A 14024-nucleotide genomic window follows, 5' to 3' on the forward strand; every position below is an offset into this window, starting at 1 on the left:
GCAAAGATATAACGTATGAGAATACAGTATAACACAAGCACACTTAACCCACTAGCCCAACAGCAGACTTCAGTTCCATATCTAATCCATGCCATACCAGACACAACATACATCCTTACAACTACCACCTACACAGAATGAAACTCCAGTATTAAACATATATAGCACATCAAATAACATAACAACATGTACACACTTAAACCTTCCACAATCCTTCCAAATCCCTATCCCATTCCCCTACACCCTACCAACCATATTCTGTAGATTACACCTAAAACAACACCCAGCATTAAGTATATAGCAGGTAACAACACATCATAAGTAGACACCAATAAACTTCCTAACAGCCTACATCCTACCAACCATATTCTCTAGATGACACCTAACCAACACCCAGCATTAATTAGATAGCAGATAACAACACATTGTAAGTAAACACAATACACTTCCTAACAGCCTACACCCTAGCAACCATATTCTCTAGATTACACCTAAAACAACACCCAGCATTAATTAGATAGCAGATAACTACACACTGTAAGTAGACACAATACACCTCCTAACAGCCTACATCCTACCAACCATATTCTCTAGATTACACCTAAAACAACACCCAGCAAAATTAGATAGCAAATAACAACACATTGTAAGAAGAGACAATGCACTTCCTAACAATCTAGACCCTACCAACCATATTCTCTAGATTACACCTAAAACAACACCCAGCATTAATTAGATAGCAGATAACATCACATTGTAAGTACAGACAATACACTTCCTAACAGTCTACACCCTAGCAACCATATTCTCTAGATTACACCTAAAACAACACCCAGCATTAATTAGATAGCAGATAACATCACATTGTAAGTAGAGACAATACACTTCCTAACAGCCAACCACAGCCTACCAACCATATTCTCTAGGTTTACTCACCAGAAGGGTCAATGAGTAAAGGAGTGGGAGCTACGGGTTCCACAACCTCAGGAAAGACATTTTCCTCATTGCTCTCTGCTTCTCCTTGAAGCTCCATATCTGTGCCTGCTTCAGGCATGGCATCTGCTTCCAGATTAGGCATGTCCTCTTCCTGACCACCTACAGCGCCCTCCTCTTGATCTGATTCAGTCACCCCTGGTGGGATACTCTCACCTGGGAGGTAGTAGCAGGACATTATAATTCACTCATGATTCCTTTTAGTTTCAGTGTCATGCAGACAAACTAATACAGACACCTTATAATAATGCAGAATCACCAGCCCATATAGTGTACTGTTATCCTACACATATATACTATTATGCACAAGTTAAAAACTATGTCAGGTACACAAAGATTGCCTTAGAAGTGATTCATGTAAAACTAGTTTATTAATCTAAGCAAGATCTAGAACTCAGAACAATAATAGCTATATGCTAAAAAACATTAAGAGGAATAAGTACTAAATAAAGTGAACAATAATAATGTAGAAAGGACAGGTCTTCATAATCATAAGGATTTTCAAATGGGAAAATGCTTTTGAGTTAGCACTGTGCATCATCCTGTTGCCATGGAGAAATCCCTGATGCTATGACTTAACTGATACAAAAACAACTAATGTGTATGACTTACCCTCTAAGATATCTGCTAACAGACATGACACTGAGTGAAATGCCCAGGGACCTCTTGGCATTCCTTGCAGGGTGGGGTTACTGCTACCTAAACAGCTCTCCAGTAGTTGTAGTAACTGCTCTTCTGTAGCAATTTCTGCCAGGGTGATGCATGGTACTGTTGAAGATGCAATTTTGGCCAGGACCTGTGGAAATATGTGACCGTATTCATATCATATTTAATCAAACTTTTATACAAGCAATCAAGAAAAACAAATAAAAAAAGACTAATTGGAACAAGTAAGTAAAACAGACAATTGTACACTAATAGTCGAGCTGAACACATCGTCATGCACTGATTTAATAGTGAAAAAGTTAACTCACCTTGCAGGTAATCATGAATATATCTACATGACATGTAAAGTCAATCGCCAGGAGGTACTGTAACAGACCTCTTGTAACTTGCAGACTGGGATTTCTGGGTAACTTGATGTTAGCTGACGGTTTCTGTCCAGAGGTCCTCACAAGCATATCACTCTTCTTGTCTGTAGTTACCTTAGCCTTGGCAGTTAGCTTCTGTAGCCTCTCAATGTCTCTTACTTGCTGTAAATGAAACCAAACCAAAAACAAAGATAGAATATAATCTTTTACATTTCAGAGACAGTAGAATAAGTATGAATAGAATTGATTTTTCAGCAACAACTGCAATGAATTGTTCAACGTTAATATATTCAGAAGTTCTAGTCCAATCACTGGAGAGGAAGCTGCTCATTATCATCATGCCATTCTTCCATGAAGGTAAATGAGCAAACTTCACTTGAGCAAATTTATCCTGCAAAAGATTTCACCAATGACACAAAGAAGAGGTGCCTCTGGGCTCATGTACCTCTCAAAGGTCTGTGTATCATTACCTAACCCCCAGTTAAAGAAATATGACACCAAAGTATTTTCTACTATCACTTCTAGCAGGGCAAACTGAGAAGGACTTTTAAAGACTATGGGAATGCTCTGAGGTAGGTCCATGTGGAAATCACAGCTCAGGACAATCTTTATCATTCCAGTCGTCATTAGTTTCATTTCACTCACCTTGGAAGCTTGATGATGTATTTCTTTCCTAAACTGGAAATCCCAGTGTTGATTCTTTGATTCCATTTTGGACTTCCAGGTTTTCAAAAGATTCTGGAATTCAAAGAATGGAAAAGTCAACTTCTTACTCCATTACCAAACAATCTCCACTTAAGTTAAAACAAAGACAATGTACTGTGAGAGAGATGCAAATGAGGGGCTAATCAAGATTTACACCTTTGAGCTATAAAAATGCACCATACAAATGGTCTGAAACATCTCGACAGATATCATAAAAACACTTAAGACACAGTGAAACAAACAAAATAATATTCATTTCATTTCATAACCGGAAACAAGGAACATTGTTCTGTTGGTTTAACAGAGCTCTTTGAGTAACAGAAATGAAGATTACAAGAACAATCAACAGATGGTCCTCTTGCATCTTTCCAACTATACTTTCTGGCCTACCTTGAGGCTACTGAGTTTAGCCTGATGCAGTTCCAGTTGTTTCTTTAATCTGGCCTGAATCTGAGCAGCTGATGCCCCATTGCCTTTAAAGGTGCTACCTCCAGAGGGGGCATCCATTGCCTGAGGATTGCTCGACAGAAAACTCCATCTGTCTCCTATCAAGGGATAAAGAAAGGCAAAAACATGTCACAAGTCGACATTCCAGTTCAGAATTCGAAATTACATGCAATCATATACAAATGCCAATACAGAACTTTCCAAGCGAAAGCAAATACATCAATTGGTTTTCTTACGCTGTGAATAAGTAAATTTATGAAGCTAATGAGATTACGTGACATGCCAAATGTCACCTAAGATTATACAACCATACAGCTAAAACTAACACTGAACACTGATCTTCTAATCTTATTACAATTTTATTGTTTGTTACAATGTATCTCAGCAAGAAATATAATTATTGCCCTGGACTGACCTTTACCACTGTCACTTTCTGCATCTTCTGAGAATGGTGTCGCATCTAAGAGAAAACTAAGGAAGAGGAGGGTCCATCTGATCAAGTCAACAGCGAACATACCTGGAGGAGAGAGAATTGTAATAACTCAAATCAGATCAGATTATCAATTAGAGCTTTCAAAACTATTACACTGGTCGAAACAGAATCAGAAGAGCATACAGTGACATCTCTCTATTTGAATTCAGGGTTTTAAGACTCTCATCTGCTAGTTACCAGCAGGTCTTGTTCAGACTCACCCACACTGGACTGGCTTTCCTTCAAGGGACTGAGTTTATTAGCCAACAGGGTCAGAATGTGAGTGACCAGACTGTCGGCATTTCTCGTGCTCAGTGACCTCTGCCCTAACGACACCAGCAACATGAATACTCTGTGGAAAGGAGAATTATTGAACAAAATAACAAAATGAAACTATAAGAGAGAAGTAAATAAACAACAACTTTTACTAGAGGATGCTAACATTACCAGTTTTTAACAATCTTATACTAGGATGCTGACATTACCACAAATAATCATTCCATATCCTTATGAGTTGAAAAATTAATCTCTTCAGATATTCTATTACATTATATATATGTGAACAGCAGTCACATGACACTGTTGGAAAATGAACCTTAATTATGCAATTACAAGATGTTAGGCTATGATGTATCAACATTCAAGAATAATTTGGTAATAAATTAATAGTGAAACTGAAAGAAAGAGGCTAACAACAGGAGAAACCAACCTCTCCTGTGGAAAGACATCAGCAGAGTGAGAAAAGAACTCTGTCAGAATCCATGCCAAGAACTCTCCCCACCATGGCTGCAATCCACCACCTTTCATCAGTAATGCACCTACTTTAGATCTCAATTCTGCAGTTCCTTTAAGGCAGATGTGTTTGAACAATGCTTTGCTGGTCTCTAGATTGAGTTGTGTGGAGATTCCTCCAGAGAGGGACTTCCCTGACAGTGCCAGGATGGTGTCCAGGAGATGCTGGCAGAGTACTCTAAGGGCATCTGCAGACATATGCTGCAGAGAGTGTGTCTTGTGACTGTTCAGGGAGCTACGAGGCAGTCCTCCTCTGCGGGACGCCTGTAGTCTCATCACAGTCCTCTGTACCACTACTAGCTGTTGCTGGAGTCTCAGACACTCTACATATACTTTCTTCACATTTTCCAGGGCTTTCTTGTCCACCAAATTTGGTTGCAGGTAAAGCTCCAAGCCTTGCAAGGTTAAGTCCTGTTCAACAGTTTGCAGTAGTGAGGTTAGTTGGCTGCATGACAGATTATATCTACAGTGTATATCCTCAAGGACTGAACCTATAGCTAACAGAAACTGGTCGACATGAGCAGGAGGTATAACACCCAGGGCCAACGGTGCTTCAGAGTCATGAGAGGTACCTGGCAGGCTACTCGATGGTAACGCTACTGAGTGGCCGTAGTAGCTACCTAATGGGATCTTAGACCTGGCAGTGTTGATGCCATATCTACCAATTACTGTTATCTGAAATACAAAGGAAGGTCAAGAGGGTGACTTTACAAGCACAAACTGCAACATTATTAGATCATCACATTAATAAGATATTAGTAATGGCTGGCATGCTACCATGAATGTTCCCATTTAGTACCTTGCACACTCTATCAACTGGAAGACTTATCCATTCATTGATTAGCATTGACATTTGTACCAACCTTGACATATCTGCAGACGGGTGGATCCAACAAGTCATTCAGGACTAGATTCAGATTAGAGATGTCCAGCGCTACGGCCAACCTTCGGCCATCTAGGTTTTCTCCTTTGGTCCAGACATCAATTGTTACAGAGCCTAGGTCCTTACAGGCTGGGAAGAACACATCTGTCAGGAGAACTGGATGACCAAAGTCAAGAATTGCATACCTCCGAGCTCCTAAAAGAGTAACAAAACAGAAAAGATGTCATACCTCCGAGCTCCTAAAGAGTAACAAAACAGAAAAGATGTCATACCTCCGAGCTCCTAAAGAGTAACAAAACAGAAAAGATGTCATACCTCCGAGCTCCTAAAAGAGTAACAAAACAGAAAAGATGTCATACCTCCGGGCACCTAAAGAGTAATCAAACCAAGTACCATGTAAAAGGTAAGTGAACTTCATGCATCTAATAACATAGAGTGAAGGCACAAAGGTGAAACTTGACTAGGCATCAATCTATAGAGAATGAGTGAGTGAGTGAGTAGGTAGGAGCAGCAAACTGCGATAATCCAGCTCAAAACAAATAACCAATGTTCCAATGAATCAAGTGATCACAGTGTAGTTTGCAGCCTTGGGTGCATAATAACCAACTTCTCAAAGTACTCATCACTCAGATTACAAGAAGTCTCCCTAATTGCATATCCACACCCATTCTGTAGTAACTTTGTACTGTATAATTAACTGTGTACCTGCATGCATCCTTTCTATCAGCATAGAATACAACTCTGGAGGAGATACCAAGTTTTGAAGGATGCTGCTACTGGCAGAGAAATGAGATGAAGAGGAGGCTGCTTCCAAATCATTACCCTGGAGAGAAAAAACACAAAATAACGCACATTATAACTTATATAATATACGAAGCACTCAAGGTCACATCCCATAAAGGGAACATGTCACATATCATCAGAGAGATGGAGAAGACCAAATATCAATCCAACCAGCCAGCAGACATTTGATAATATGATATATACATAATGCCATGATGTTGATTACATCAATACTCATCTAGGTGCAGGACAGGAGATAGGTGGGGGGGGGGATCTCACCCCAATTCTTATTTTATTGGAAGAGTAGACAACAATTTCTGCCATTCTAATAATTTATTTTGACCTTTTAACGATAATTCTTCAAGCAACCCTTTAAATATATAAAAGGCAAGATTAATTAATAATGTTCTTGATTGGCAAGGTTAAGAATACAATGCACCATTTGTGTTCCCCTACAAAGTATAGTTACCTTTGCAGTATCCACTGTTCCATTCAACACTGACATGAGATCTTCTGGGTAAGTTGAGGTTGTTACTGGGCTCCATAGGGTTTCATAGGGAGGACTCAGGGGTGGTGTCATGAAGAATGGGGTATTCTTAGGTGTGGGTGGCTGAGAGCTTTTCTGTGAGGATATGAAAGAGATAGATAGAAGTGTCTTCTTCACTGAGAATGAGGTTCCACTGATTACAAATAAGAAACACAATCACTGGTTGAGCTTTACTTATCAAACTGAAAGTGGAGAATCATGGTTGAAACCATTTATTCCAACATAGCATTTTACATGAGTGTCATTTTACCTGCATGTCATTTTACATGAGTGTCTTTCAGTTAGAACTAACAACTACTCTCATATTACAGAACTGCTCTACATTTCACAGATTGTTGATATTAGTTTTGAACTCCAGCATTCACATGTTTTGTTACAGAAATGTGTTCTGATCTATGATAAATCAAATTTAAAAACCTTTAAAAAATTTGTGAAGTTAAAACAATTATAATATTATTTTGGACTAGTTACCTGACTGTCAGACTGTTTCAGCTGTTTAATGGTGGCCATGTTGGCAAAGAGTTGTTGTTCCACAGATGCCATGGCACTGGTCAGGCTGGACATTGAAAACATAGGCGGGTAGCCATGCTGTACAGTGGCAGTAGGCTTGGGTACCATGGAGGGAGCACTTATTGGATTGTAACTGGACGTGGTTTTAGATGGCTGCACTGGAGTAGCTTTGATCAGAAAACATGAAATTACAATTTCAAGAAGGTTAATTGCACAAAACAATCTACAATGAGGGCTATTTCACCTTTGTGTTGCGGAGGGAAGATGATGCGTGTGGAGGTAATTTTAAATGGTAGGGCCACTGATAAGCGTTTAGTTTAACTTAAACATACAAGGGCAAAAACACCAACATTCCTACTAGAAATAAGGACTTCTTAACTCATGAACACAATAGCCATGTGATCTGTGAATAGTGAATTAGTTCTTTTCATGGATTTGATACCACAAGAAATGTATTATTACTGTAGTATTAATAGTATAAATATGCATCTAAAACCAGTGAAATGGAACATATCATGGTTTATCACGTGTGTAGGAAAAGAAGACAATGGAACAATTAAAGGAGTCTAATTGAAAGATATCATCACTTGCTAATATCACACAAATTTAGCATTGAAGTAAGATATAGCACAGATATCTTTGAACATTATTGAAATGAAGTAATCTTTGAATATTTGTCATTACCAATTGTGTCTGTCAGCTAGAGGCATGATTGATCTTAAGATATTTGAGCCTATTTGTTGTACTTGAAATTTAAGCATACCTTGATCATCTTTAACAACCTGTGTACCGTCACTGGTAGCACAAGAGCTAAAATGGAGTGGCTCCACCTCTAGTAAACCACTCATGAAGTTTAATCCTTCCAAGAAGGAGAATGCTCCATCCTCCATGTAGGCTACATCCAGAGAGCCCAGATCTGAATCAGTCTCTGTCGTTGCTGTAGATGGTTGAGTGGGGCCTTTCTGACTCACGATGTCTGGTGTGATATCAGGATATGCCGCCAAGGAGCTGTAACCCAGCAAACTTGGATTAGCAGTAGGATTGACTACTTCAGTCGTATCTTGCTTTGGGAGCTGAGGTTGTACCTCAAACAGAACAGGGTCCAGAGGAGTTCCATATAGACCGTAGCTGAAAGAGCACAGAAAGACAGTAACACCTGTCTATTAATGCTGTTTGTTTCAAATCACAAATGATGACAGGCACTACCAATCATCCTAAGATATATCTTCTGCAACCATGCATAACATCTTGAAAGATTTTTTTACAAAATTTTCAGTAAATAAGAGTTCTCATTTGAAATAAGAACACATATAAGTTGCTTAAAAATTCCACATATCAGAGATGTCCATCTCTTATTTGATACACTCACTTGTGGGCATCGAAAAATTAATTAAATGGTAAGGATACAGTATAGAATGTTTATTCCAATATGTTTCAATATCCAGAAAGAACAGTCTTCTTAGGTGACATATAGACACATAGCTGTATGAGCAAATGGACATTTTCTTTTACCAATTCTGAGCTAGCAAGAATTACATGACATTGTTTATACACTGTGAAATATTTTCACAACTTACAGCCAAACCCAAAGTCATCTACTATAAATCACAGAGAAAAAGGCCAATTTTAAGACCATTTGAGATAGCCTGTTGACCCCTTGAGCCAATTTTGAGGCCATTTGAGATAACCTGTTGACCCCTTGAAGCTCATAGTATGAAAACGATAAGGATAACTTGAGTGTGTTTAAAGCAGAAGAGTTTCAACTAATTGAAGCAGATATCATTTCCTGGATGACTATATATGTATAGTTGAAGATCACTTTAGATCTATTTTATATTGGGCCTGTTTACTCAACTGAACTGAAGTTGACCAAACTTTGTTCACCAAAAGAATATCACAGCATGGTAGAACAGATTAATTGTAGCTTTCATTTTGGAGTTTGTACTTTGACACATGTTGACTTCCATTGACCTTTGACCTCTACCAATTTCAATATGGTTCACTCTCTAAGCTGGTTATCATGTTTACAAAGTTTTCAGACTTTGACGTCTCTTGGCCCCAAATGACCATTGAACTTCACAGAAAAGAATAGGGTTCTTGTACTCCACATATGGATCCACATACCAAGTATGAAGTTAATCCACGTTGAACTCATTGAGTTATGGTGTTTATACAAGCAAGTGTCACATTCATACACACACACGCACATGCCATCACCATCGCATAGATTCCTTCTGCCTTCGGCTAGGAATCAAAAGTACCATCATAACAAAGCTAATACTATGTGAAAGCTGATGGTCAGCCTCAACTTACCTTGCTCGAAGGAATGTATGAGCATGGAGAGTTTTCTCATCCAGCAGTTTAGAGGATTCCATCAGTAGACTCAGACAGGTAGTCCCCACTGCGTCCTCATCCATTGACATCACTACATAGAGCAAACGAAAGAACCAGTCCAAAGCACCAGCAGAGGAGAAGTGAGCTACTTTGGGCATCCACTCCAGCAAACTATGGAGGAGTCCTTCTTTCAGCTCCTTCTCTTCGTTGGATGATTTCTTCACACACCTGAAAATAAACAGTAAGTGAACCAATAAAGTGTGGAAGCAATCCTTCCTGTGAAGAATGCCTCTACTCTAAATGCATCTAACTTTTACATCTTTTAACTATTTTCCTGTTATCTAATACAAGTTTTCTTGTAACCATTCACATCAGAGAGAAATGAGGCCTTGCTTATAAGTTCTCTACCACTATATCTGTGTCATGGTGTAGTCTATGCAGCAGGCCTTGCTAATATGTTCTCTTACCACTAGATCTGTGTCAAGGTGTAGTCTACGCAACAGGCCTTGCTAATAAGTTCACTTACCACTAGATCTGTGTCATGGTGTAGTCTATGCAGCAGGCCTTGCTAATATGTTCTCTTACCACTAGATCTATGTCATGGTGTAGTCTATGCAGCAGGCCTTGCTAATAAGTTCTCTACCACTAGATCTGTGTCATGGTGTAGTCTTTGCAGCAGGCCTTGCTAATAATTTCTCTTACCACTAGATAGGTGTATCTTACCCTAAGCACTGAGCAAGAAGCTGACTGCACTTGTGAGCAATGCTCCTATCTCCTTCTACGAAGCAAGACCTTATAAGGCTTGGTAAGTACTCAAGCAAAACTGGTATAAGACTGGCTGGTTTACTGGAGAGAGAGAGAGAGAGAGAGAGGGACAGGTTGATTGAACAAGTTATTACAGAGAACATCACCGAAAATTCATCAGTTGACCACGTAAATGTAAGAAACTCTATTCCCCAGATGAACCTGATGAAGTATTGAGACATTTACTCTAACCTTCAATGCCATCAACCATTTTCCTTCAAGCTTTTAATGCAATCCTTAAACATTTTAAGAAATACTGAGCACTTACTTGAGGGCTTCACAATTTTGTACTCCAGCTATCCAGCTAAGAATGTCCAGGGATAACCTTTGACCTTGAGGACTCAGGTCATTGACTTCCTCACAAGCAACTATCCGAAATAGTTTATGATGGAACTCGGTCATCTCTAGCATGAGTCCTCTTTGAAATCTGAAAGCAAAGATAACCAAACAATGCATCAGATTCTGGTCATGTCTGTGACCGTACTACCTGATAATTGAGGTCCAGTCCAGTATCAAACATGACTTACAGCTAAATGTTACTCAAAGTTATATAATAGCTTAAATCAGCTAAAATAGGTCCAGAACATTCTCATCAGCACATTCAAAACTCTCCAAACAACACCACCTTTCACAAGACTTAGAGCTAGATTGACAACATTGATACATACACACAGAGAGGAACACATAAATGATGGGTGTCTTAATGAGAACACTGCCCACAATTTGTTAAAAGACAAAGCTTACTTGAAATCTTGCATGGAAGCTGTAAGTTTCTAATATTAGATCACACTAACAAATTACATAACAGTCATAACAGGAAGTAGATTCTCAAAAACAGAAAACCCAAATCTCAACAAGGGAAGGACCTGCTCGATACAAGGGGAAACCACTCAACCTACAATGAGGGACTTTTACTCTAGAAGTGCAGACTGCTGTTCTACAACAGGGGCCACTACTCTACATTGGCACACTCATCTAGCAGGGGAGGCATATCATAAACAAGGCCAGGACTCTCCTTTGGAGGGAGGGTAAAAACTGCTCTTCTGCAACAGGAGCCTCTACTCCATGAGGGGAACCTCTTGTGCCAGTGGGAGGTCAACCATGCATGGGGTATGAGCTCCCTCTGCAGTGGAACACCTCCTATGGAACAGGCTGCTTTATGCTTACTTACCTGTCACCTCTGGGTAATGATGCATTCAGTTTCTTAGACCTTCTGATGGTAATTGATATCTTCTGTATTAGGTCACAACCTTTGACCTGTGCCTTCTGAGACCCTAAGGAGATTTTCTCTGACCCAGTAAGAGGATGTGAATTCAGCAGTCGAGACATCAGCTCTAGAATAATCAAATTACAAAAAATCCATTTAGTTTGTAAATAAATACAATCAAGTTCTTGCCTTGAATGAAGACTGATAATGAATAATAATTTGTGCATTTGTTTCCAATAAAGACACTCTGACTAATGTAAGTATAAGTAAGTGTAAAATGTGGGACAGTAGCAAGAAATATCCTTCCCAGCATTCTTAAAAAGCACTATTATTCAATTTTCTTGTAAGGATCCTACTGTATTGTGATAACAGTTTTAACCGTACACAAACCAATCAGTCAGTTAATGTTCAAACGATCATAAGAGATCATTGCTTTACTACCACAATTTCACAAATCAAATTATGTGAAAACCATAAAAATAGGTAAGTGTACCGTTTCAGTGTTCCTTGGAGGCAATGAAAGAAGTAGGGGCAAGTAAGATAAACTACTATTTTCAAATGAGAAACACTTCCCTATACTATGCTATTAGGCAGACTATAGTAAATGAACAATATTAAAGGTATACTTGGTGGTACAAAGTGGGATCTTTCACATTACAGTATCAAACATTGTTCTTTGCAATTAGTTCCCATTCCTCCTCATCAATGACACACACACACACATAATATTATACAGGCAAATCATTCCTCACTACTTAGAGTTTATCATTTTAACATACCTAGTTCACATTGAGAGTTCCTAAAATTGCTAAAAGTTCATTTTTTTATCACTTTAAAATGTTATAAATTGTGTCCTAACTTATGGAAAAAATTCTCCACACAACAAGTAGACAGACAGGTTACATCAACATTTTAAAGATAGCCAGTCTTACCGTCATTATCAGAATGACTGGTTGTTTCCTCCGGAGGAGGAGTTGTTTCATCCTCTACAGTTCCAATATACAAGAGAAAGGATCGATCCCTGGAGGCCATCAACTCACTACTTGTCAGAGATACTGATCCAGAAAAACTGGGCATTTCAGAAAACGACTCCATTATACAAGGGCCACACACAATATCCGTTTTATGTTTAACCAGGAAAGGAACCTCACTTGTTGCACCGTCCACTTCTTGCAAATTACCAAAATCATCAAAGGGGCTGGTGAAGACAGCCATAGGGTCAGTGGGTGGTGGCTGGTTGCTCTTAGGAATGACACCCTTCTCTGAGTGTTGTTTTGAGTTCATCCTAAACTCAATCTGAGCATCCACTGGGATATTATGCTTCTTCTCTGGAATTCAAATTTACGAGAAAGACGATAACAGTGACAAATAAGCAAAATGAAACAGACCATGACATCGAATTACTCACATCCATTTACTACTTGAATTGATCAGTCTAATCCATGTGTTTAGAGGAACTGAATATGTAGCAAAAACTTCAATAATATTCCCCATCAATATGCCCATCAAAAGAGACAACCAGGACATACTTGAGCTAATAACACCACACTTGTTGTTATACCTGTCTGAGTCAGTAAGGCCACTTGGATCTTTGGCGGTGGTTGTGACGAGGGAAGGAAATTGAACTTGATGTCAATGTGACCAATACTAGTTCTAGTCAGTAGTAGTTCAATCAGATGTTCTTTCCAGGATAACCTGCATCAAAACAAAGACCAATGTATGTTACATCAAATATTGTCAGAATATACCACAATTAAAAAAACCTCCATGTTTGAAGACCCAGTCTCGCTGATAACTATACACTAAACTTTTTATCAACTCCATGTCATATCTTCTTCATCGATTAAAGTCTTCAAAGCAAACCTTTTTGCAAGTTTATCACCGAGAACAACCAAGCTAAGAAACAGCATCACAACAAATCAACTTCTTGAAATTGTTGGGAAGAGGAACAACATTACAGTGACTCCTAACAACTATCCACTGATAGCAGGGAAGAGGGAACAACATTACAGTGACTCCTAACAACTATCCACTGATAGCAGGGAAGAGGGAACAACATTACAGTGACACCTAACAACTATCCACTGATAGCTAGGAAGAGGGAACAACATTACAGTGACTCCTAACAACTATCCACTGATAGCAGGGAAGAGGGAACAACATTACAGTGACTCCTAACAACTATCCACTGATAGCAGGGAAGAGGGAACATTACAGTGACTCCTAACAACTATCCACTGATAGCAGGGAAGAGGGAACAACATTACAGTGACTCCTAACAACTATCCACTGATAGCAGGGAAGAGGGAACAACATTACAGTGACACCTAACAACTATCCACTGATAGCTAGGAAGAGGGAACAACATTACAGTGACTCCTAACAACTATCCACTGATAGCAGGGAAGAGGGAACAACATTACAGTGACTCCTAACAACTATCCACTGATAGCAGGGAAGAGGGAACATTACAGTGACTCCTAACAACTATCCACTGATAGCTAGGAAGAGGGAAC

The 14024-nt window shown here is 39.1% G+C and overlaps 1 protein-coding gene across 3 annotated transcripts in view; it reads right to left on the minus strand.

Moving 5' to 3' along the window:
• The window catches only part of LOC139972078 (dual E2 ubiquitin-conjugating enzyme/E3 ubiquitin-protein ligase BIRC6-like), a 55868-nt gene that overhangs the window by 24243 nt on the left and 17601 nt on the right, over positions 1–14024 (minus strand). For all 3 annotated transcript variants that reach the window (XM_071978991.1, XM_071978992.1, XM_071978990.1), the window contains exons 13-31: positions 13070–13203; positions 12441–12836; positions 11473–11635; positions 10570–10728; positions 10221–10343; positions 9477–9725; positions 7927–8291; positions 7125–7330; positions 6576–6728; positions 6029–6146; positions 5304–5518; positions 4358–5115; positions 3870–4000; positions 3592–3693; positions 3120–3274; positions 2670–2762; positions 1968–2186; positions 1606–1789; positions 937–1149 (exon numbers count right to left, since the gene is read on the minus strand). In XM_071978991.1, the coding sequence (XP_071835092.1) occupies positions 937–1149; positions 1606–1789; positions 1968–2186; positions 2670–2762; positions 3120–3274; positions 3592–3693; positions 3870–4000; positions 4358–5115; positions 5304–5518; positions 6029–6146; positions 6576–6728; positions 7125–7330; positions 7927–8291; positions 9477–9725; positions 10221–10343; positions 10570–10728; positions 11473–11635; positions 12441–12836; positions 13070–13203 (4136 nt within the window). The remainder of the gene's footprint in view (positions 1–936; positions 1150–1605; positions 1790–1967; positions 2187–2669; positions 2763–3119; positions 3275–3591; positions 3694–3869; positions 4001–4357; positions 5116–5303; positions 5519–6028; positions 6147–6575; positions 6729–7124; positions 7331–7926; positions 8292–9476; positions 9726–10220; positions 10344–10569; positions 10729–11472; positions 11636–12440; positions 12837–13069; positions 13204–14024) is intronic.

Source organism: Apostichopus japonicus, chromosome 8 (assembly GCF_037975245.1).
Source record: "Apostichopus japonicus isolate 1M-3 chromosome 8, ASM3797524v1, whole genome shotgun sequence".
NCBI lineage: Eukaryota > Metazoa > Echinodermata > Holothuroidea > Aspidochirotida > Stichopodidae > Apostichopus > Apostichopus japonicus.